Source organism: Aythya ferina (genome assembly GCF_964211825.1).
Source record: "Aythya ferina genome assembly, chromosome: 4".
NCBI lineage: Eukaryota > Metazoa > Chordata > Aves > Anseriformes > Anatidae > Aythya > Aythya ferina.
In genome coordinates this window covers 61838620-61859577 of record NC_140300.1, presented here as the reverse complement: position 1 = coordinate 61859577, position 20958 = coordinate 61838620, and the positions used below count along the sequence as shown (strand labels likewise).

At 39.8% G+C, this 20958-nt stretch overlaps 2 protein-coding genes and 1 long non-coding RNA gene across 6 annotated transcripts in view; 2 read left to right on the top strand and 1 right to left on the bottom strand.

The window, feature by feature from the left end:
• Positions 1-13: 13 nt before the first annotated feature.
• On the top strand, positions 14-11168 carry NAAA (N-acylethanolamine acid amidase). Of its 3 annotated transcripts, none has more exons than XM_084519327.1 (11): positions 17-253; positions 550-714; positions 2081-2207; positions 2969-3059; positions 5260-5336; positions 6669-6841; positions 7656-7718; positions 8304-8370; positions 8912-8940; positions 9906-9987; positions 10797-11168. In XM_084519327.1, the coding sequence occupies exons 1-10, from the start codon at positions 33-35 to the stop codon at positions 9979-9981; spliced, it is 1089 nt and encodes a 362-aa protein (XP_084375453.1). In that variant the 5' UTR covers positions 17-32; the 3' UTR covers positions 9982-9987; positions 10797-11168. The 3 variants fall into 3 exon arrangements, with proteins under 3 accessions (XP_084375451.1, XP_084375453.1, XP_084375452.1); XM_084519326.1 differs by having other exon boundaries at positions 10794-11168; XM_084519325.1 differs by lacking the exons at positions 8912-8940; positions 9906-9987; positions 10797-11168 and having other exon boundaries at positions 14-253; positions 8304-8831.
• Positions 731-20958, bottom strand: part of LOC311436826 — a 24811-nt gene continuing 4583 nt past the window's right edge. The window contains exons 2-3 of the long non-coding RNA XR_014693103.1: positions 20687-20762; positions 731-1231 (exon numbers count right to left, since the gene is read on the bottom strand). This is a non-coding gene — a long non-coding RNA (uncharacterized lncRNA). The remainder of the gene's footprint in view (positions 1232-20686; positions 20763-20958) is intronic.
• Positions 17686-20958, top strand: part of PPEF2 (protein phosphatase with EF-hand domain 2) — a 16683-nt gene continuing 13410 nt past the window's right edge. For both annotated transcript variants that reach the window (XM_084519297.1, XM_084519296.1), the window contains exon 1: positions 17686-18327. In XM_084519297.1, the coding sequence (XP_084375423.1) occupies positions 18267-18327 (61 nt within the window). In that variant the 5' untranslated portion in view covers positions 17686-18266. The remainder of the gene's footprint in view (positions 18328-20958) is intronic.

Here is a 20958-nt window from a genome sequence, read left to right as displayed (position 1 = left end):
CGGCGGGGGCCGCTGCGGCCGCTTCAGGCAGCATGGGGCGGGCAGCGGCGCGGGGCTCCCCGCTGCGGGGGCTGCTGGTGCTGGTGGTGGTCGTGGTGGTGGTGCTGTGCGGGACAGCGGAGGCGGGGGGCCCCGGGACGGCGCCGCTGCTGTGCAACGTGAGCCTGGACAGCCCCGCTGAGGAGCGGTGGCTGCCGGTGCTGAGGCACTTCGAGCCCGCCTTCCTGCGCGCCGCCGTCGCCCGGGTCATCGAGTGAGTGTGGGGCGGTGGGGGGACCCTCCTCGGGACCGGGGGGGTTGGCGGGGACAGCTGGTGGGGGATGAGGGGCTCCCAATTGCCCCCAAATTGCCTGGGCTGTGCAGGCTTCTCGAGGGATGCGTAGAAAGGCGGTGAGGTGCAGCGAGGGATGCGGGCGAGGGTGCTAAGGGGTCGGTGTCACCCGGCACGGCTGGTCCCGGTTTGGGACAGGCACTCGGTGGAGGACGTTGCCAACCTTTTTGTCTCTTTCTCAGCTAATAGGTAGCTAATGCCTTGAGCGTGTTTTGCAGTGAAACCGTGCCAAAATGGGTCCACGAAGTTATTCAGCCAATTGCGGCAGAGCTGGAGTCCTTCATGCCGCAGCCCTTTGCAGGGGAAATCCTGGGGCTGTGCAAAGCCCTGGGAATCAGTTTGGGTGACGGAGTTCTGCTTAACTTCGCCTATGAATCCACCGCGTAAGTGACCGAGAGTAATAGAACCTGACAGACGTGGACACAGATTCATTTTAGCTCCGTATCTGATAAGGCAGATGAAGATACGGCAGATAAATCACACTGTTCGATCTGATACCATTTCTGATGTTCAGCTGGGAGGCAGTTTGCATGCTGATTTGAATGAGGTACAGAGCAGCATACCCAATAAGACAGCCTTTTAAATGCTAGTTCTTCATATCTCACAGAGCATGCTCATCATCCTGAGTCCCCATAAGACCTATGAAATTTTAAGTTTCTCGGCTCTAACAGTGCTCCAGAATGAACAGTAACCAGGAGCAAACTACCAGTCTGCAACTTTTCTTTACCTTTACAATTTTAACAGACAGTGCTGTGTATCACTAGGATGGCAAACTTACAACTCCAGAGAAAATAAGTTGTGAATTACCTGCTAATTCAATTACAGAATTACGGAGTATCCTGAGTTGGAAGGGATCCATGTGGGTCATTGAATCCGACTGTCGATTCCACACAGGGCAACCTAAGTGATAAAACATATATCTAAGATCATTGTGCAACAGCATGCTTCTTGAACAACGTACTTATTAAAAATTGTTTCCATGAAAGTGAAACTATTACTGAAAAATGAGTTTCAGCACACTTCCTGTCCAAGAGAAGTTAGACTGCTGTTGAAATTGTCAATGCTTTAAAAGTAATCAGTTTCCAAACTGAAAAGATTTTGTTTGAACATTTAACCTAACTGTAATCAAAATATAATCAGGGTCCAGATAGAAATCAATCAATCTATAATTAGTAAAAAAGGAAATAAAAAAAAGTTTCTAACTGATACTTTGTGGACATTTTTTGCTGTTGGCTTTTCATCTTGATTTAGAAAAAGTAAGTTTTGAAATAATGACATTTTTCCTAAGTGGAAATCATGATTCCTGCTTGGTCTGTTATATCTGACCTGATATCGACAGCAGCAAGAATTTTGACTTTCTAAGTCATGTGTGATGTCTTAAGTTAAATATTGTACAGTTCTGTATGCCAGGCTCTCTGGGAAGTCTTTACCTTGTGGATATTGTGCATGACCTGTACAGGACACTGTCAAACTTCCTTGTACTTTTCTTTTTCCTTTAAACTGAAAGTGAAGGCTGTGTGAAATTATATGAAAAAGTATAAGGCGAGACTATTCTTTCAGGTTGTGTATTGCAAGTGATAATGATGTAATGTGAGCTCTTATTTGTATGCTTCCGTGTGTAAAGTACTTAGAAGAAAATAAACTCAGTTACTCCTGAAATGTTGTGCTAGTTCAACTAGACTGTAATGTTGAAAGTGTTGTCGTAGCTTTTTAAAAAATAATTTTCTCTCTCTCTTTTTTTTTTTAAAGGTTCTGTACTAGTATTGTTGCTCAGGATGAAAAAGGAAACATTTACCATGGTCGGAACCTGGATTATGACTTTGTAGATATATTAAGTAAAATTACAATTGATGTGCAGTTTATAAAAAGTGGACAGGTATGAACTGTGGGTGGTGTGGCTGGGTGGTATTTTGTGAAGCAATGCTGTGTGGTTGCACAGCTGCACAGGCAGCAGCATTTTATCTGGGATATCTGGTTCCCAACCCAAGTTTACTGAATTATCAGAGCACCACAGTCCCTCTTTCTAGGAATGTGGGATGAGTGCTGTTTTTTTGTTTTGTTTTCTGGACCTCCAGTTAGCAGAACAAATAAAACTGCAATCTAGTGTGTCAAGATCATTATTTGGAAGGAGATGATAAAAGAAGAAAATGCCAAGGCATTAAAAAAAGGAAATACTACAGAATGTAGAAAAGAGAGCAGTTTTGGCAGGGACCAATTTTTTGTCCCTTTTCTAAAGCCTTGTTAATTTTATTGACCAATGTGTATGTTTTAGATGAATATTGTCTAAAATGAACTAGTTGCTAGTGCAGTCCTCATTAGTTTCATTTTCTTAATATTCATTTGTCCTTTTTGCAAATACAGAATTCTTTGTTTCTTACTTGGTCCCTTGCTAACTTGAGCAAAATTTTTGTAGCAGTTGGTGATCAGTAACAAATGAAATGCAGTGTATTGTGAGTCTTTTTATAATTTACTTTGCAAGGTTTATTATAATTTAAGGCAAAGGGTTTTAAAGGGACTTCCAAAGCAATGTATGAAAGTCACAGGAAAAAGTACAGGATGCTGTTTTGGAATGTTGCTTGTATTTCAAAAAGTGCTTAGTTCCAGAATGCTAAAATACTGTATGCTTCTTGGTTTCAGATAGCATATCAAGGAACCACATTTCTTGGTTACGTAGGCTTATGGACTGGACAAAGTCCGCACAAGTTCACAGTCTCTGGTGATGAACGAGGTAAAAAAAGTCCGTCTTCCACACTTGACAACACGTACACTATTTCAGTTGATTGTTGCCTCTTCCAGCTCTTCTGTCACATTCTCTAAGAGGGAAAAATACTGTTAGGTCTGCCAGAAAGGAGATGAAACTGAATGACTTCTCTGGCCCTCGGGAGATGAAAGCACACATGCTGCCAGTTTTTGGCTGCTACGGAGGAGAGAGGCATTTGTTTATCAGCAGTGTCATCTGAGCTTGAAAAGTGTCAGAGGAGACTGAGTAGGAGGAGGCAGTAAGAGAAAAATCTTGTGATCTGTCCGAGACACACAATGAGAGATGACAGAGTAGGTGCTGAGACAAAAAGGGAGCCTTGTATAGCAAATAAACTGTCACTTTCCTAGTTCTCTCTTCCTTTCCCTATATCCCATTTTTCTCTGTCCACATAAGGCAGCTTGAATGAAAGGATCAGAAGAGAAGAGTAGGACAGAGAATTATATACATATTCATTATTTCTGTAATTAGGGACTCTGGTGTGGAGCATGTGTGCCTTTTGATTCCTGCTTCCTTTGTTAATTCTGCTTTCTTGCAATATTAAGATTCTCTAGATTGTTTCCATAATTGATATTCGTATTTTTTAAAAGCCTGCTTCTGATGCTAGTGTAATTATTTAATCTTTTCAAAACTGGATCATCTTGGGCCAATACTGAGAGATGCTAACTGCTCTTAATTTGTACTAAAATCAGCTTGGACATAAGAGTCTTAAATGTACTGAATCTTTGCAAAACGGCTTGATTTAGTCTTGCAGACCAAAGTGAGCATGACCTGGGGACAAAACCAGGCTGTTCTGTTCTCTATAACATATCTCAGCAGTGTGCAAAGATCATCTGAGACCACGGTGAGATGGGTTAGTCCATGCACAAGCTCATTATTTTTTCCTGATTACGATACTGGAATCAAGTGCTGCAAATGTTTGTGTGAGATGGGCCCCTCTTGTCCATCAGGAGCTGATGTGCTGTCACCCACCTGCATGCCTTTGTTTCAGTTGCTTTTTTATTATAGACAATAATAGTTCATTCAACACATGCTGTGGTCCTGTAAATCGGTTGTTACTGACTGCTTGTTTGTCTGTCTGTCACCATACAACTGAAATGAAATTTGAGGAAATAAACTTGTGCACTCTGGCTGGGAAGGGAGGTGACTTTAAATTAGGGTGAAGGTCTCTCAAATAACAGATATTATTTCTGTTGCCTTTTTCTTGTTTGGGCATAAAAAAAAAGTATAAAGCTGTCCTTCTGTTTTTCTTGGTTCTCCTAATTTTTCCCAAAAACACTCAATCACTATTACTACCTCTTTTTTTTTTTTTTTTTTTTTTTCTTTTTTCCCCTTTTTTACTTACTTTAAGATTTCAGTGTAATTCTTTTTGTAGGAGTTCAGTAAGACGAACAATGAGATGATTTATGCTAATATTTGAGCTGACAGATGTAGACTAACAAATCTTATCAATAGACTTGCAGTCTTTTGGGCAATGCGTGTTGCAAAGTGCTACTTCCTCTTAGGGCAACCTTTGACTCTTCAGTGCTCAGCACTCAGCTATGAATAAAAAAATGATGAAAAATTGAGAAGCTAGTAAATTATCAATGCTGAGTTCTTGATTTAAAGTGCTAGCACTTGCAAGTTCTGAGAAGTACTGCGTATTTTCTCTAAAGAGCTAAATACCTTTTTCACTTTTGTTAATGCTGGTATCGGATCCTCTACTTCTCGTTCACATTATGGGTCCTACAGTGATTTGCTTGAGAACTTCTGTTCTAAGTTATGCAAAGAGCACAGTAAACAGATGTTCTGTTTATTGTGGCCCTTCTCAGCAGCGTGATCTCTCTGTAGCTCTTTGTTGGATTCTTGGAAGTGAAATTGTTGAAGCTGATGCTGGAATCACTATAGGCTGAAAGAAAGGGAGTCCTAAAGTACTGATGGTAGCACTGAAACAGAGATCTTTAACTTCTGAGCGTGTTTTCTGACTGAAACCTTTCAGACTGGTTGAGAGTTCTGTTGCTGTAAATCTGTTAAACTACAGATTAAGAGTTTTTAATCGAGTAGAGGGTAAGATTGCAGAGCTAGAGATGGGACCTGGAGAAGAAAGGAAGATGAGGAGGATAGATTTTACAGTGTAAGTAACGTGTATGTACAATAGTTTTGTTTTTTTTTTTTTTCTTTTTTTTTCCAGCGGGTGGTAGCTGGTGGGAAAATGCAATAGCTGCTTTTCTGAATCGAAATTACCCTGTCAGCTGGCTTGTCCGAGATGTAAGTGCACTACGTTATATTCTCAGATTTCAGTGATGTCGTTTCAACTTACAGACTCCTAGTAAATTTGACTTTTTTCACAGAAAATTGAATAAATTGGTGAGATTATATTTTATAAGGGCAGATAGGTATTATCCCCAAATAATCTGCAATGCGTTTGATAAAGGCAATTCCAGCCCTTCAGGGGGACGATCTCTGATCCCTGCCAAAAATCTGAGTATCTGTGCAAAGACTTCCTTCCAAGGGAGGATCTCAGCTAGCTGTGAGGGATGTAGTAATTTAGCAAATTGAGCAGCTGTACGCTCAGATAGTACACATATGAACCCGTGGTTGTTTTATTACATTTGATAAGTTCCCTTATTAGAGAGCTCACTGGTGAGTGGCAGGAGTTAGACTGGTGTTTTGTATAGCACTTTTAATGAATGTTGTATTAGTATAGCTGCTAGGATAAAACAGGTTTGCTGCTTCTCCAATTCATGAATTATAGCAAACATGAATTATATCTTTTGTAAGTAAAAACCTCCCTGCAGAACTGGAGTGTTTACTGGAAACCTCATTATTGACATTTTTTGAGTTTGAGATGTGAGCTGAGGCCATGCCTTGCCTACTACTAGCTGCAGCGTTGCTGCCAGAAATAACTAATTGTTTAAAACAATTGAGAGCACTTTTACTTTATGTTTGTTCTCCATATTTGGCTTTAGTTCCTGCACAGCACTGATTTTTAAAGAAGTACTTCAGCAGACTGTGGCCCTATGCCTGTAAACAGTAGCTTCACTGGCTGTGGTGCAGTTATCAGTTCATACTAAATTAGTCGTGTGGTTATGGCAAGAAAAGGAAGGCTTGATGTGAGCAATGCCACTGCTTCTCCATTGTTATCAAAATCGTCTTAAACTAAAGGCAAGACAAGGATGCAGAGTGCTTCTTTTTTTTTTTCCTCCTCATCCCATTTCTGTCCCATTTTGCAAGTTGAAAAACTTTGAGGATTGAACTGGCAGAGTGTGGACATGCCTTTATCTCTTCAATGGCAGATTTTTCATCTTTTTTCACCATATACATGTGTGTGTGTACATGTGTATATGCATGTATGTATATTTACTTTGTGTATTTGCAAAGCTGGGATTAATGAGGTTTGTTGCTAGTCACTCATTTCATGTTCTTGTGCTAAAATCACAGAAGTGTTTTCAAAGAGGTATCTTCAAATAGCACCTTAGAGTTGATTGCAGTTTGCAACAAAGCTGCGACTGCTGTGCTTTTTCAGGTGTCTCAGTGCTTACTTTGTGCTTGACTGTGCTTTGCAAATTTTGTTTCATTGTGCTCTCCTTTTTGCACTAGACCCTGAGCAGAGCAGAGGACTTTCAGTCAGCTGTTCTCAGACTAGCTGGCATTCCCATCATTGCTGAAGTTTACTATATTGTAGGAGGTGTATCACCCAAAGAAGGCATGGTCATAACGAGGAATAGAAGAGGGCCAGCTGACCTCTGGCCTCTTGATCCTTTAAGTGGAGCGTAAGTACACAAAATGTTGTGTTTTTTTTCATACTCCCTCTTAAGTGATACAGCTTTCTTTAGAGATCCAGGCCCATCTCTTACCAGTGTTGAGAAGGGAAAGCTTGACAGCCTCAGAAAGGAACTCCAGTCCCTTCCTGGGAAGGCATCACACTGCCTTGTCAGATTGGGGTAGTCCAGAGCATCAAAAAAGCATCTGTATGTATTTATTTTTTAGATAGATTTCAAAGGAGACAAGATTTGAGGGCACATTGAGGGCAAGATTTTGAGGGTTGTCTGCCAAGTATTGTATGATTAAATTCAGTGCTCCCAAGTTAGTTTTCTCACAGCGTGGTAGAAGGGTTGAAGGCTCAAAACTAATTGTTTCTGTGATTTTTGTGAAATCAGCTGCTTGATAAATGAAGGAGATCCTTAATAGTTGCCCTGCAGTGACAAAATGGAACTTAATGATTGCTGTCAGTTAGTAAGTGCTGGCTTGGCAACAGCCAGATGGCCTGTTGGCTCTGTGCACTCCAAGTGGAATGCTGCAGGCTATAGTGTGTACACATAATCCTTTCTCTAATTATCTCTTTAAAGATCTAATCTTACTTTTTTCCTAGTCAGTAGTAGTTTTGCCATTAGCAGTTCAAGAGGTCACTCCTTTTTCATTTGTGTTCAGTAGCTTATGGTAAAGACTGCTATATGTATAGGATCCCTTGGATTTGCAAGAGACACAGGGAAGAGGTTTCTGAAGGCAGTACAGAAATACTGATTCTCTTTTGTTAATTACCTGCTGATGCACCTTTTGTTTGCTTGCTTGTGTGTTACATGACAGGTGGTTTCGTGTGGAGACAAATTACGACCATTGGACTACCCCTCCTCCTTTTGACGACCGAAGGTAAATTTAGTTTAGACCTCTGCAGTGAGATATCGCTTCCATTTTTAAAAAGCTTAGAGTCTTGGGTGTTTTCTTCTCTGAGCAGGTGTTAGCTTGCTGAGCAGGCAGTTTGTTCAGTTTCTGGAATGCCACTCAAATGGGAACAGATAAGCTAGGAGTGACAATGACACGTGCCAGAGGAAAGTCTGTGTGGCATTGAATGGCATGCAAGGTGAGAAGTAGCAAGGATATACTGTGTATCAAACATTTCCATATAAAGTTTAGTAAAAATTACATTTTCACTGTTAATCTAAATCCTGTATTTGATGGCACTGTTGAGAGACTTGCAGATGTCACACAATCTTTAGGATGTGTGGTCTGCAAAAAGCTGCTGGCAGATTCCCTTTGTTCTGAGTTCACAGTGTAGTAACACAGTAACTTCAGCAGTGTGAGTCTAGATTAAGTCGCACAGAACTGTGGATAAGTTTAGACCATAAGAGGCATTTTAAAATTAAACGCATTCACTGAGGAAATTCTTCACAGTGGTGGTTCATAGCCTTTGGAACAATAAACTGTGTTTAATGATATTGCATTGTTCTCCCACAGAACTCCAGCCATGAAAGCTCTCAATGCTACTGGACAGCAGAATATCAATTTTGATACACTCTTTCAGGTATTTATTTTAAATTCTGTAATGTGGCACGTAGACTTTCACTTGAAACTCTTTCAAAGCAGAAGTGGTTATGTGGTTGTCAGTGATTTTAAAGCTATGCAAGGAAGGCATGGTGAAAAGGATGTGCCACGCAGCCACCTCTGGAGAGTTTAAGGCTGACAAGTTTGTGCATTAAAATGGTTCTGAACTCTCCGTGTAGTCACTTCATAATAGTCTGCCAACCCAAGTTGAAAGAGTAAGTGATGAATCCCATCACCATCATCTCCGTGCAGTTCCCTCGTTCAAGTGCAGTCATAAATATTAGAGCAGGCAGCTAAAGTGTTAGACAAGAGTGATATTTACCACTTAGTTTTGAGAACTTCAATTTTGTGTATTTCAGAATTATATTTTTTTTAGTGAAATGGTCCAATACTTAAAACACAGCAAGAGTAATTATTGATTCTGTATTATTTGTGTTTATAACTTCATCCTACTGCTGTTTCTAAATAGCATTTTAATTCCCTTTTCACCAAAATGACACATTTTCAAACTTTCTGTACAGGTGTTGTCAGTGAAGCCAGTCTTAAATGAGTAAGTATTAGATTCAGAGATGTCAATCAGTGCCTCCTACCATGCCTTGGGCCACTTAAAAGGCCATCACAAACTTCCTCAGGATTTTCCTATACATCTGTTTGAGTATCTTGTCATTTCCCAGCATAGATTACTGCTTGTGCAGATGGTGCTGAAGACTTTCACAGAACTCTTCCTCTCTGGCCATCTTCCTCATGTCTCGCTGGCCATGAAACTGTGCTTTGTTAGGCTTAGTCTGGTAATGGGAAGTTCCTTTGTAGTAGTGAAACAAGTAACAGCTTACATGAACAGCAGTAATTTCTTAACAGTTCTTTTTACCAACTCCTTTGTGCCTTTGACTTTTGGAAAGGTTGGATTTGTGTTAACGCTAGAAATGGCTTTATCTGGTGCTTCTGATTTAGCTCTGCTTGACGTGTGAAAAAAAAAAAGAAGTGGTAAATGGGGACATAGCTTTTAGGTACCATTTACTGGCTTTTTAAAACAGACCGATTTCAGTATAACATTATAGTTCTGCACTGTTCCGCAGGTTATCCTGTTTTGCTTTGCTTTTACATGGAGCTCAGTACCTTCTCTGGATCAGTCACTCACATTAGAGCTTGGCAATGGGTTCTTCAGAGTCAGTATGAGGACTTCCTCTCCTCTTTCTTATAAGTGTGAGGAAATTTGGAAAGGAGAAGATTATATCTTTGTGACTGTTACAATTAGCAATACCATTTTTTTAATACAGTGATCCAAACAGATGTAGAAATACTGTTTCTTTGCTGTACTAAATGGAAGGAAAAACGTGAAAACTTGTGCCAGCAGCCATCATTTTTATCAGTCTCTTTCCCACTCGTCCTAACACTTCTGTACCTAAGCAGTTTGTTTCCACTAAAATTTGTCTTGCTGCTTTGCTAGTTTTCTAAATTAATCTTCTCATCTTTGGAATGATTTTTCACTCACTGTTTTCTTCTTTTCCCTACCAGTAACACAGTGTATACCACAGTAATGAGTGCTGCATTTCCAGAGAAGTACCAGACATGGATTAGAACTATGAAGTGAAGAGGTGTAAGTAATGTGCTGGTACTCCTAGCTACTTGTACTTAAATAAAATTTCAACTGAAGGGTCATTGAGGGGCAAAGCACTGCAGTGGCACTCAAGTGACCTAGTCTGGATTCCTGATTCCCTTGGTTTGCTTATTGACCTTGAGTAAATACCTTCCCTAGCTGATTCAGAGATAGGAGTTAAGTATTGACTTTCTTTACAAAAACCTTGGAGATTATTTGAGGAAAAGTACTTTATCGGAGGGGAAGGGGTAGGTGTGGTGAGCTACGGGTAGTTGTTGGCTATATGAACATTTTACCTATTATTTTTACCATTTCCACTACTGTGGTATATTTCACATGCCTTCCAGTGGCTGACTTTGACAGGAAGCCCTGCCAGTGGTGAACCCTAGCAGGTGAAGTCGGTGCACTTGGCACAAAGAAGAATCAAGCTTAGCTTGTAACAGCCCTTCATAACCAGCTGAACATTAGCATCCTCAGGTTTTGTCCAGTGGTCTTGCAGAAAAAGTTGAAGTGATTGAACTCCCACAGAGATTCAGGCGGTGGCTTTACTGTGTTCAAAGTAAAACACTAAGTTACAGACATTTCTATTCCAAGAAACTCTGGTTGTGTGTGGGGGCTTGGCAGGACCATAAGAAACTGCATTTCAGTTTGAATAGCTTTTTAAACCATTATTAGTATTATATTAATAGCAGTTAATATTGGACATTAGATTTTAGCAGGACTTTTAGAGATTCTGAAGTGTTCATTTCTTTTTTAACTTCATACAAACCTATGCTCTCTTATTTACCTATGTATCTTTATTTCAGCAGACCAAACTGGCGAAAAGCTGAAGCTTTCCAAGACCAGCATAAGCTTTTAAAATCACACTCAAAAGCAGAACAGTTGTTTTGGCTTACTAATTGTGCAAACCATTCAGGAAATAATGACTTGTTAGTTCTTTGAAGTGTTGCAGATGATACTGTTAATGAACTGTAAAGGAAGATTAATTTTATTTTAATTATATTCATGTTCTAGCAACTGTTGATGACTAAAAACTGTTTTTTTATTGTTTTTGGAAAGAGTTGTGCAATTTGATTGTACTCATGTACTTACTAATAAATAAAAACTAAATATATTTTGTGTGGGATGTAGGTCTGAACATAATTAAATAAAAATACACAGCTGATTGCTTGATTTATGAAGACCTGTGGTGATAATACCACTGTCATCATCTGTTTCTGACTTGTATGGGGCCTGTGAATGTGAGCCCAGCAGGGTCAGGTGCTGTGCCAAGCAAGAATTGGCCTGAGTGCTAGGGAAGCTGGAAGAGTCAGAGAACAGGGTTGCCGCAGGTCGTGAGACTGTCTCAGCCTTTGTTCAGCTGCATCACTGTGGCCATCCTGTCCTGAGGCACTCCGTAGATCTTCCTCAAGACAAAAGTTACTGCATCAGTGCAAAGGAACATGACTACACGGTGTGAATACCACTGCAGGCAGTATCTTTCCTCTTCAGCTATGGTTCTCCAGTGCACAAGTTCTTCAGCTGTTTTTATTAGGCTTATGAAAGATCACTGAGAGGCATGTAGTCTTAAGATGGTTCCCAGGTAATATGGAAAGCACTTGACTTATAGCAGTAGATAAGGTAGTGGACCATAAACAGAGATTTTCAGTCTGTCTAAGGACTGTATTTAGTATAAGGTGAGGAAATATGGCTACGCATCAGAAATCAGGAGTTATTTAAGGAGATGTGATGGTACAGACTTCTTCCCCACAATAGATGATAGAAGTTTGTGATGGAATAGTTGCGAGATTAGAAAATGGATTGTTTTCCTTTTGATATTTGAAAGCTGTCTTCAACAGAAACTTTACAACTCCCTTTTCTAGTGCAGCGGTGGGTTTTTGTTTTGTTTTGCCTAGTTGTGCCGTGACCACATACTGTGAATTAGGCACTTCTTGCAAGCACCCCAGAAATACAGGATTTAAGGAGTCAAGAGCAGTGGATACCTTCACATAAAGCTTAGAGGTCTGGATCTTCACCAGACAAAATTCAGGTGAGTGCCTGTGAAAATTTTACCTAGGAGAAGGTATGATCGTAGTGCTAGGTGAGAGAGCCATTTCCAGATATGTGCAATGCCATCCGCAGTGCTGTTGTGCCGGTTATGCAAACTGTTCCCAAGTGAGCCTTCTGGAGATGTGGTCCCTCCCTTTATCTCCTTGCGCTGAGTCTGGCTAAGTGTCGTAACCTACTTACCTGCATCCTCTACTTCTGCCTGGATAAATGCGCTGCCAGCTTTGTCTTGACCCAGTTTGTATAATGATGTTAGTAGTCATATACCAGAACTGATAAAGCTGAAAAATAGAGGTTTTCTGGAAGAGGATGTGAATAATGGAAGTTACAATATCTTTGAGATATCAGGATGATGTCGCTTTAATCCACAGAGCAGACAGTGACTCCTCATTCCACCAGGTTTTCCTTATGTAACTGCCACCCACAAGTAAAGGCAAAACAATCCTCACAGGAATAATTTTGCATAGTCCTCTTGACCTCAGAAGTGTTAGGCTGATTATCTTCTGCCAGCGGTGTGCCCAGATTCTCAGTCCTTTATAAAATGAATCAAACATGTTTGCTTCCAGGTGTACAAACAGATCTGGAGTGCATAAATATTTGGTATCCATGAATATTCAGCAAACAGTTGTCCACTCCTGTATTGTCTCATCAGCTGATCAGAAAGTGGTAAGGCTCAGCCACAGAACACATTAGTGAAAAAAAAATAGTTTTTTGAATTTTAAATGGGAAGCTAGATTTGAAATAATCTTTTTTCCTTTTGTTCCTTTAAAATATTTTCTGAAAGCCTTGCGTTTTATCAGTTTATAAACAAACATTCAGACACTCTGCCAATAAAATGAAGCCTTTATGCCTATATAGATATAGGTATATGTATTTTGCTAAGCAGAAGGATACGTATAACTTTCTGGTCTCAGTTTAAATACATGCTAAAAATATAAACAAAGTGTTAAATGACATATATTACAAACTAGATAATCTGTGAAACATGTTGAGCTTCTTTTGTCTAAGAATTGAAATCTGATAAAAACGCAGAGGTTTTTAAACAGTTTAAATAAAACAATGCTGGATATATAAGGAAACAATAAATGCAGCACTGGTTGTTTTGAGAGAGTGTGTTGTTTTTTTTTTTTTGTGGGATCTGGTTTGTTTGTTCTTTAAAAAAAGAAGGATCATTCATAGTTATTGGAATTGCTCACTGGTCATCCTTCTGTTTGACGTTTCATCTGCTTTGTGTGTTCACATTTTAGAGACGGAAACAAAACAGTTTTTCTGCTTTCTCAAGCCCCATCAGCTTCATGACTTAGAATTGATAAGTAATTAACTAGAACTAAGTTACGTTATCCTTGCTTTGTCCATTTTTTTTTGTTTCTGCAGTCCAGACTCCCTAGCTATAAAGCCCAAAAGATTTTTCAGTCCAACACAGAGAGTGGGTGAAATGTTTATTTCTCTTCTCTTTGAGAAATTTGCATTTAACAAAAGGGAACTTGAAGCTGTTTACAAACTGGTCCTTTTAAGATGAGAGAAGCCAATGTACCATCTTTCTCATTCCTAATCCTCTTCAGTAATCCTAATCCATTTCAGACCTGTAACCTTTCTTAAGCATCACATGGGAGAGGATTCTTAAGGCTGCTCAGAACTGTGCAGTAAGTAAATTGAAGGGTCTGTGCTTGTTGCAGAGCAGCACGTATGTTGTGTACTGCAGGTGCTGAAAGCAATGGCAATTTCTGCTGCATGCCCAAGAGAACAGCCTGCTTGATCATTTAGATCTCAGGAGGAGTTTCTAAATCTGTAATCAAGTAAATCACTTCAGAGATTATTGATCACTTTGGGTACTAAATGCTGGTTATATAAGCAAACAAACAATTATTTAAGAAGTGGAGAGCTTCTTTTGTGTTTATTTTAATAAATCCTTAAGCTAGAAATTGGTTGCAAGGTAAGTTTTATTTTTCTTTTCTCTGCAACTGTTTTGTCTTCAGTAGTTACTTGGTGAGGTGAAATGTCCTTTCTATATATCACTTTTTCTAAGTGAAATTCTCCTTTTTGGCACTGCAGTAACTGTGCAGGTGCAGAGTTCAGTGCATGTGTAAAATTAACCACGTTTCACTGTCTTGTTTCCAGCTATGAGCAAAGCTTAGTCTGTTGTACACGTGGAGCAGGGGTATTTACTCTAGGAGGGAAAGGAAGGATCATCACTTTCCCTGGTGCTAGCACGCATTTTTATTCTTGTCAAAATTATTTTCTATATGTTGTTGTTTTTCTACTAGCAGAACTTAAAATTTGTTTAAATTTTGCATCTCTCACTGTTTTATTCCTAGTAAACATTCAGTCTGTTTTATCCTCTCGTTGCCTTCTAGATTCTGTTCATCTCTTCCCTTGGTCATCCAAATATCTGTAAAATTTACAAGCTAGTGGGGATTCTGTTGTGCATATGACATGTGAACGTGTTGTCTTTCTTAGGAAGTGCATTGTTTTAGAGTTAACTTTGCATGGCGGAGTAGATTGTTGCTCCTTTCAGGACTTTGATTCAAGTAGGTGGAGCCCCAAATTCTGCACAGATCTGTAATCTGGACGAGCTCAGTGATGTGACAGAGTGTAGAATTTAATTCGAAATGGTGTCATAGGTTTTCATTTTGTAAGAGTTGATACTTGCAGTTAAGCCTGGAAATTTACCTAGGTTTTTGTTGTTGCTCTTCTTTCCTTCTTTCCTTCCTTCTTTCCTTCTTTCTTTCCTTCCTTCTTTCTTGTTGATGCAGAGGGATTTATGCAAGTTTTCCTTTATTGGGTTTTATGTGTTATTTTATCATGGGGTAGTATTAAACAGATCAGCAGCCTGTGTTGCAAAAGGAAGTGTGTTAGCCCATGTCTGGGGAGGTGTATGTGGAGTATGACTGTAGAAGTTTCTTCTGCCTTTCAATGCCAACTGGTGAACAGGGAATATGCATCAATATGTGTTTGTGGTCCTCTGCTGAGGCACTGAGCTTTATTGATCTGTTAGTTGCCTATATCTATGTGCAGCTCTTGAGTCTATGTCTTGTTCAGTTGTGTTTTTGGTGAAAAACGAGTGGGCAGCCAGTTGTTTCACAAATGCACTGTTTTATCTCAGCTAGTTGTTTAATACAGCCTGTATTTGAGGTGATGCCACCATTGAATTTCACCATGTCATTCAGGCTGCATCCTTATGGACTCCTACACTGCAACTTTTCCTTGCAAACAGGGTTTTAGGTATGGGGGGTCGTATTTCACTGTGGGATGGATGAGGAAGGATCAGAGGTGCTGAGCGGTTGGGTTAGCTCTATTTCTTCCTCACTCAACCCACCCTTGAAGCAGGTATCATTCCTTTGGATTCTCTGGTTTATTGCTTTGCACGCCTTTGCTCAGGCTGTGGCCCTCAGAAGAATCTGTGGGTAACAGAAGTTTGCAGCTGCAGGAATTGGTTGGGAGAGACCTGTTAACCAGATAAGAGATGTAGGTAAGTGCTAGTGCCTGTGCTTGATATCTGCAGGTGCTCCTAGGGTACACTAACACAGACTACCCCTCTGTACAGATGGCCAAAATTCACGTTTAAAGTAGAGCTGTCCAAACAACAAATGCTTGTGGTTTTGATGTTGTTGTTTTTTGCGTTTTTTTTTTGTTTTTTTTTTTTCAGGGGAAAAGTTTTATTTTGTTTCTCCAGAAGTGATCTCAAATCCAAGATCATGTTTTATCAAAACATGTAGGTAGTACCCCTGAATACACTGTAGGCAAGCAAGGTACCTACCTCTGTACCTGAGCACACATTTAAAATACGTTCTTTGGTTTTTAAAACTCATCTGGCAGTGTTCTAGTTCCTGAAAAAGGATTTTTTTCTCATGCTGGCTGGCATTTTTAAAGGTATCTTTAAAAGTGCTCACCTCTTCTGAAAAGTTGAAGCATCCAGCTTCCTTTGAGGCTGGTAGTATCAGGTTTTGAAGCTAGGCACGTAAGCTGTGTTGATCTCCGCTGTGGAGGAGCAACTGTCTGCACTAGCCATGCTTCAGGGTTTTTTCTTGGGCATGGCTTGAATCTGCTCCAGTGGACTGAGCTCCTGTTTAGTAGCCAGATTGTGTCCTCTGGTGTCTTTCATCTGAAAGGAGCCTGTGTCATGCTGTTTCGGACTGCTCTGCCTGGTGTACCAGAACGCACTAAGTGGAGGTGATTGGGGATGTCTGTTTCTAAAGCAAGCTGCTGATACAGAACAGATCATTCCTATCATTGCTTCTCTGGGGAGCTAATACTTGGTGAAATCTTCAGGTATTTCTCTTTGAAAGACATCTTTATGTGAAAATCCATATGGAAATTATAAGTCTACACACAGAGTTTCTGAACTTGAAAATCTGTTTCTCCTGAAATGGGATTTTCCCTGTATAGGAGGTGACAAATAAGAGCCTTACATGCTAGCGATTCTGATTTATTTTTTTTTCTGTGCAATTGTCCATTTGAGTAGTTAATGATCTGAAAAGTTGTCGGAGTACCTGCATATGAAAAAAAGACTATAAAGCACCAGATGTATTTGGGCATAATTTGCAGTGATTTCAGGCCACTTTTGACACTGATATGCAACAATATTGTTAGACGAAAACCAGAGTAACTGGTATTTTGTTAAGGACATTGTAAGTTATCTTCCCGTTGCATCATCCGGTTAATGTGAAAATGCCTTTGTGCATTTCAGCATTCTGGGCAAGATAGAGAATTTCAGCATTTATCTAGAAACTTTCTGTGCTGATGTTTTGTTTAGCATGGATCATCATCCTGAGCAAGCACTGTGCACATGTACCTTATACAACACTGGACACGTTCCTTCAATTAGCCTTTCTGCAGAGCTGTAGGCAAAAGGGCTGCAAGAGGTGAGAGAAGGGAAGGGCTTTTCCCTCCCCTGCTGAGAAGAAGTGCCTCTGCTGCCCTGACCCTTCAAAAGCCTTTAAAATTTTGTGCTAGCACCAGACCTAATATCGTTAGGGGTGATTTTTTCCTTCCTTTCCTTTCTCAGTTTTCTTCCTCTCTCCAGTTCTGTGGCAGAATAAAAAATTTTATAAATCTTATGTGATACAGCCTGGGACTACTGTCGTGGTCATCCATGGAGTTTTATTTTTCCTACATTTTTTACTTCCCTCAGAGGAAATGTGTCTGACAAAAAAAGGCATTTTGATTGTCCTCAAAGTGAGAAGTTTAAGAAATTGACTTATTCTTGAAACAGGATCCTTTTGCTCTGAACAGAGTTTTCTGCAGCAGTGAGGTGAACAAAAGTCTGGCTGTCCTGTCCTTTTATACTGGCCAGGATCTGAGCAATTGATGGCATAATACACCCCCACACTCAAGCAGATCCATGAGGTGAAGAAAAGCAGTATTTATTTCACAAAGCTGATTATTTTCTTATGATAGCTAATTGTTATTTTAGACTTATCTCCCCTCTAGCTGTGGAACTGCAAATAGATTTAAATACCATATATATGTTTGTCCCTTGTAATGAGAGTTATCCTTCAGAGATGGTATATACATAAATATATTTGCATATTCTGAGTGTTACTGAATCAACTTAATTATTTTAATGCTTCCAGATCAGTATAAAAAAATCTTGATTTTTTGCTATATGGCAAATGACTCAAATATGCAGTCATGTAGTATTTTAGCACCTTTTACTTCATCTGGGTGCTTCAGCTGTGCATGAGTAACGGGGGTGGTAGCATGAGGATTTGGAGATGTGGTCTGCTCTTAATGCTCAGTCAAGCATATTTTACTGTACCATTTGAACTGAAGGTTCACATCAAAGAGCCATATTGCTAAAAGTATAGGAGTCTAAAATTAGGTATATGAAATATTGTGTGAGTACCTGAATGCCTGGTTTATACATCTACTGTACAATTACAGTACCTAGATATGTAATCTCTGATATTTTTATCCAATTGGCAAAGGTGCTGGAATTATTCCTGTTCATATAGCTGGGTTGAAATTTTAAACAGCAAGACAGAAATCCTCATCTCAGACTGTCTAGAAGACAATAAAGTAGTTTGAGGAACGTGGTAGTAGAAGATGTACTTGGGCATAAGACAGGACATCTGCTTGTTGATCTTAATAAGTGTTAATATATTTAATTATAGACTCAGCACTGTGGGGCATGTTGCAGCAGTTTTGATTCTGATCGAATGCTTTCCTGCATCTCTCGCATGGTTTTGATGATACTGGGCCAGTCGGCAGCATTCTAGTACTGGTTGGAAAACATGGGATCTGGTAGTTCTGTAAATCCCAACTACAAGTACTCTCTGCAGAAGTCTGAAAATGGTGAGTGATTCTTTGAAATGTAATCTTTTCCTGTCTGCTCCTGCACGTGCTGTTGGAAGGTTGTGGTGGATTGGCTTCTTTTCTATGTTACTCCTTTTTCTTGATAGTACTGAGATGAGGTAATATCTTTCAGTCACGTCCTATGATGAGGAATTTCAGATGTCATGCAGAATACCAACACTAGACTCAGAAAATAACAGCTATCTAGACCCAGGATTAGATTAAAATCAATCAAAACCTGACCAGAAGTGAAGCAGCAATAAGCAGTTCTGTTGGAATTCAGATTAATTAATCAATTTCTGGCTGATTTGTGTGTGTTGGAACCTCATGTGCTGACAGGGTGAAAGATGAAAACACCCTGCTGCTTCTGGTGGGCTTCCTCTTCAAAGACTGTGTTAGGGATGTAAGACTGATAAAGCAGAAACATTAGCAAAGCCAAAATAAATGTGGTTCTAAAGAAGGAAAGATGCTGTGGTTAAGAAAAACTAAAAGTCAAAGCATGAAGAAAGAAAAAAAAAGACTAATTTTCTTTGTTGTTTCATTCAGTCATCAGCAGTAGCAGAACAGCAGTATGGTACAAACTATTTGCAAATGTTTTGAAAGCAAAACCAGTGATTGCTTTTAGAAATTAGGAGAGTGGAGATACTGTTGTGACTCAGCATTATGTATTTGTAATTTTTGTTTATTAAAAGTCTCCACCTTTTCTTTAAGTTAGAGTTGTCTACTGCCAGTAGCACCAGAGAACCAAGGAGTTTCTCAGGAAGTTCAGGGTGATTTTATGACAGGGGCTTGTTCATAACATAGAAAGCATAACATAAAACTAATTAGATTTGAAACCCTCCATTAAATCTGATACCTCATCAACAATTTCCAATGGCAGTAAAATCTTTGTCAATTTCTTGTCTCTCCTTTTTTAAATCCTTCAGATTTGGTGATCTGCAGAAGTGGAGCTAGCAGCTCAGGAGTTTCCAATGTAACCACTGGGCTCTGCCCTGCCAGCTGAGGCTGGAGCTCTGCACAAGTTGTGATGAGGGAGCAGGCCAGACCTTCAGCTGGTACCAGCTGGCACAGAGCAGGACTGTGCTGACAGGGCATCAGCTGCCTCTGTCTGCTGTGGGGCCTCTGGTTCTCTTGCCTAGGTTGTGGAGAAGTGGTAGAAAATACCCATGGTGTAAATGTTGCCATTTCCCTGCATAGATGTGCAACTTAATCTTCATTAAATAAACCTGTATGATGGGGAGAACTTGGGCTGCATAAGTATCTGCCAGGTTAAAGAGAATGTTTTCTGGCTTGTATTCTCATTAATTAGAAGTTAAAATGTAGATGAAAATAATTTCTTATGATAGGCTTTCCATTTCTTAGAACGAGGTCTCCTTTTTTTTGTTGGAGCTGTTGTTAAAATCAGCTTGTAGCTATCTACTTGTATTTCTGCAGTGCCTTCTCAGGAAATCATACTTTGCTGGCACTTGCAAGAGACCTGAAAGGATACTTGTGGGACGCTCACTTTCAGGCAATTGGTTTGGTTATAAATGGTTGCAGAGTACGAAGGCAGTATTTGTTCACAGCTGATTTGTGAACTACACTGCTGACATGAACAGGCAGGCGTAGCTGAGTTTGGGTGCTGCCACTTTGGCACACATGCAGTAGCTTATGTGTTGATGTATGATTCAGTTTACTTCTTGGATCCTCATAAAATGTGGATAAATCTCTTTCTCTTCCTTTTTTATTATTTTTTTTTCTAAACTAGTACAAACACTCCCAGATGCAACTCACCCAGGTAAGCTGGTAAATTAGAGTACCTGGCTTTTTCAGTTGCAGAGTCAGTCTATGTAAAAGTAGTATTAAAAAAAAATAAATTATGCCTTGCCCATCTGGAGCTTAAAATGCTGTGGATGGTGGTATATGTGCTCAGTGTGTGCTTGGTGACCAATCTTTCATTGATTTTATTTTTTTAATCTGTAAAAGGATCTGGTTTTCATTGGTATATGTGCAGTCATAGCTATACATTTCTTCTCAGGATTCACTTGAAGTATATCTGGCTCCTGCTGCAGTAATTGGATGTTATATCTGCTGTTAGGGGAATGCAACATGTTCAGAAGTTATTTATTTTAGAGTGATTGGGACTGTGATTCTGGCTACATGCCAGCCAAATTGCTGCACAGGAAGTAAGGCAGCTAGTGTGAAAGATATAAAGGAGGCTTGAAGAAGTAGCATTGGGTGCGCAAAAGTCAGAAAACAAAGTCAGCTTTTTAAAACTTTCTCATACCCCAGCAGATCAGAAAGCATTTTCTCAGCAAGATATAAGGCCCAGGCAAAGTCTAACATAAGTTACTCTCAAATTAAGGGTAACCAATCTTACCTTCTTGCCCATGACTTCACTGTGACTTGGTTCCCCGTCTGCTCAACAGCAATAGCTCTTCCGTGCTCTGCACCTCCTGGTGGTTTTACAGTAAAATAGATTAGAAGGATTATTATTTTCAATACCTAAGCCATTGGGATATCTTCTTTACCTAAAGGTCAAGCAGTGTTTCCTGCTGAAGTACATCAGGTTTTTACATAATTAATACAAGCTAATTGAATTAATATGATCTCTTTGTCTCTTGCCAGCACTTAGCAGCCTTTGGGGTAGGG